Here is a 1,715-nt window from a genome sequence, read left to right on the forward strand (position 1 = left end):
AGTAGAGAATATCATATTTTTATCGGAAAAAAAAATTAAAATATATCACTAAAGAGAAAACCAAGAGTTACTAGCCGTGGCTATCATCTAGACGGATTAATTGCATTATGCATCAAAGAAATTGTATGTTACTTTCCTTTGCATTATTAATCACAGAAATTGTACGTTACCTTCGTTTTAATGAGTTGTCCATTAGTAATCAAAATTAATATAAATACCAAAAACAGTCCCCATTTCAATTATACTCAACCCATCGCTACCATTTTCTTGTACCAACAAAATCATCACTTAGACTCAGTTGCTCCGCGAACTCCCCACGGTTTCACCTTTATTGCGCGCATTCTACAACTCATCCTCACTCATATATCTACTCTTACTATCTTCACTAACATAACTCAAGCTTAATTCATCCAATCATTTCCATCACTCTTACATAAATTAATACACTTAATCCTTTGACTTCAAGTATACACTTTTTGCTAAAGTTTCATTAATTCAAACAACCATGTCTTCTTCTTCATCTTCCAAAAAACACCCAACTTACCACGGAATTCGAAGCCGTGGAGGAAAATGGGTGACTGAAATCCGCGAGCCTCGCAAAACCAACCGCATATGGCTAGGCACATTCTCTACCCCTGAGATGGCTGCTGCAGCTTATGACGTTGCGGCTTTGGCTCTCAAAGGTAGGGACGCAGTGCTAAACTTTCCTGATAGGGCTAGCATGTATCCAGTCCCGGCTTCCAATTCTGCCGATGACATACGCAACGCTGCCATTGCTGCAGCTGAATTCATGAAAGCTGAATCCAGCAATGATACTGGTTTTGAAGTTAATAATTCATATCAAACTGATCAGTTTCTTGATGAAGAAGCTATATTCTCCATGCCAAGTTTGATGGTAGCAATGGCTGAGGGAATGATGCTTTCACCTCCCAGAATGAATTCACCGCCGTCTGATTACTCTCAGGAATATTACACTATGGGACAAAGCTTGTGGAACCTTTTTTGATCAACCACGCTCTCTCCATTTATAATATACATATGATATAAGTTATAACTAGTATTTTTTTCCGTTACTAATCCCACTTTTTTCTGGTAATTAGACTAAGAAAAATTACTATATATAATGGAATAGGAAAATGTATCTGGTGTATATCATGCATCACAGTGATCATGATTAGCTAGAGAGTATGTGTGTGTTTTGATGCTCGTGGGATCAATTAGTCTAGCTAGGCCTGATTGCATTTGTATCAGAATCTTTTCTTATGTTTTTATTATATATATACGAGGCGTGAGTTTCTTGGTGCTGTATATAGTTTTTCTTTTGTTTATATGTATTATGCGTGATTAATAATAATGATTAAAGAGTAATAATAGGCGACAAAAAGTTGAAATCACCAACACCAGGACAAAACCAAATAGGGAAGACTATCTATTACGATGTAAATAAAGTTATAAAAGGCATGTTTGGTTGCTTTGAATGGAAGTTGAACTTGAATGATAATAAGTATTTTTTTTTTTTTTTTTGCAAAAGCAAAGTAAATTTATGGTGTATAAAATAATCAGACTCAACATAAGAAGTGCAAAGATGGAATAGTACAAGACCAGTCCAAAGATAACTAGCCAAAAACATACAACGGCATACATTATTGTTTAGTATCGCTTTCAAAGAAGCGGTTTCTCCACTACCTCAGGAACCTCTGCGTTTTCAAAATCTT

The 1,715-nt window shown here is 35.7% G+C and overlaps 1 protein-coding gene across 1 annotated transcript; it reads left to right on the forward strand.

The window, feature by feature from the left end:
- The first annotated feature begins 406 nt into the window (after positions 1-406).
- Positions 407-1,296, forward strand: LOC131605741 (ethylene-responsive transcription factor ERF026-like). Its single transcript, XM_058878065.1, has one exon. The coding sequence runs from the start codon at positions 506-508 to the stop codon at positions 1,004-1,006; it is 501 nt and encodes a 166-aa protein (XP_058734048.1). The 5' UTR covers positions 407-505; the 3' UTR covers positions 1,007-1,296.
- Positions 1,297-1,715: the final 419 nt, after the last annotated feature.

The sequence above is a fragment of the Vicia villosa genome, linkage group LG1 (assembly GCF_029867415.1).
Source record: "Vicia villosa cultivar HV-30 ecotype Madison, WI linkage group LG1, Vvil1.0, whole genome shotgun sequence".
NCBI lineage: Eukaryota > Viridiplantae > Streptophyta > Magnoliopsida > Fabales > Fabaceae > Vicia > Vicia villosa.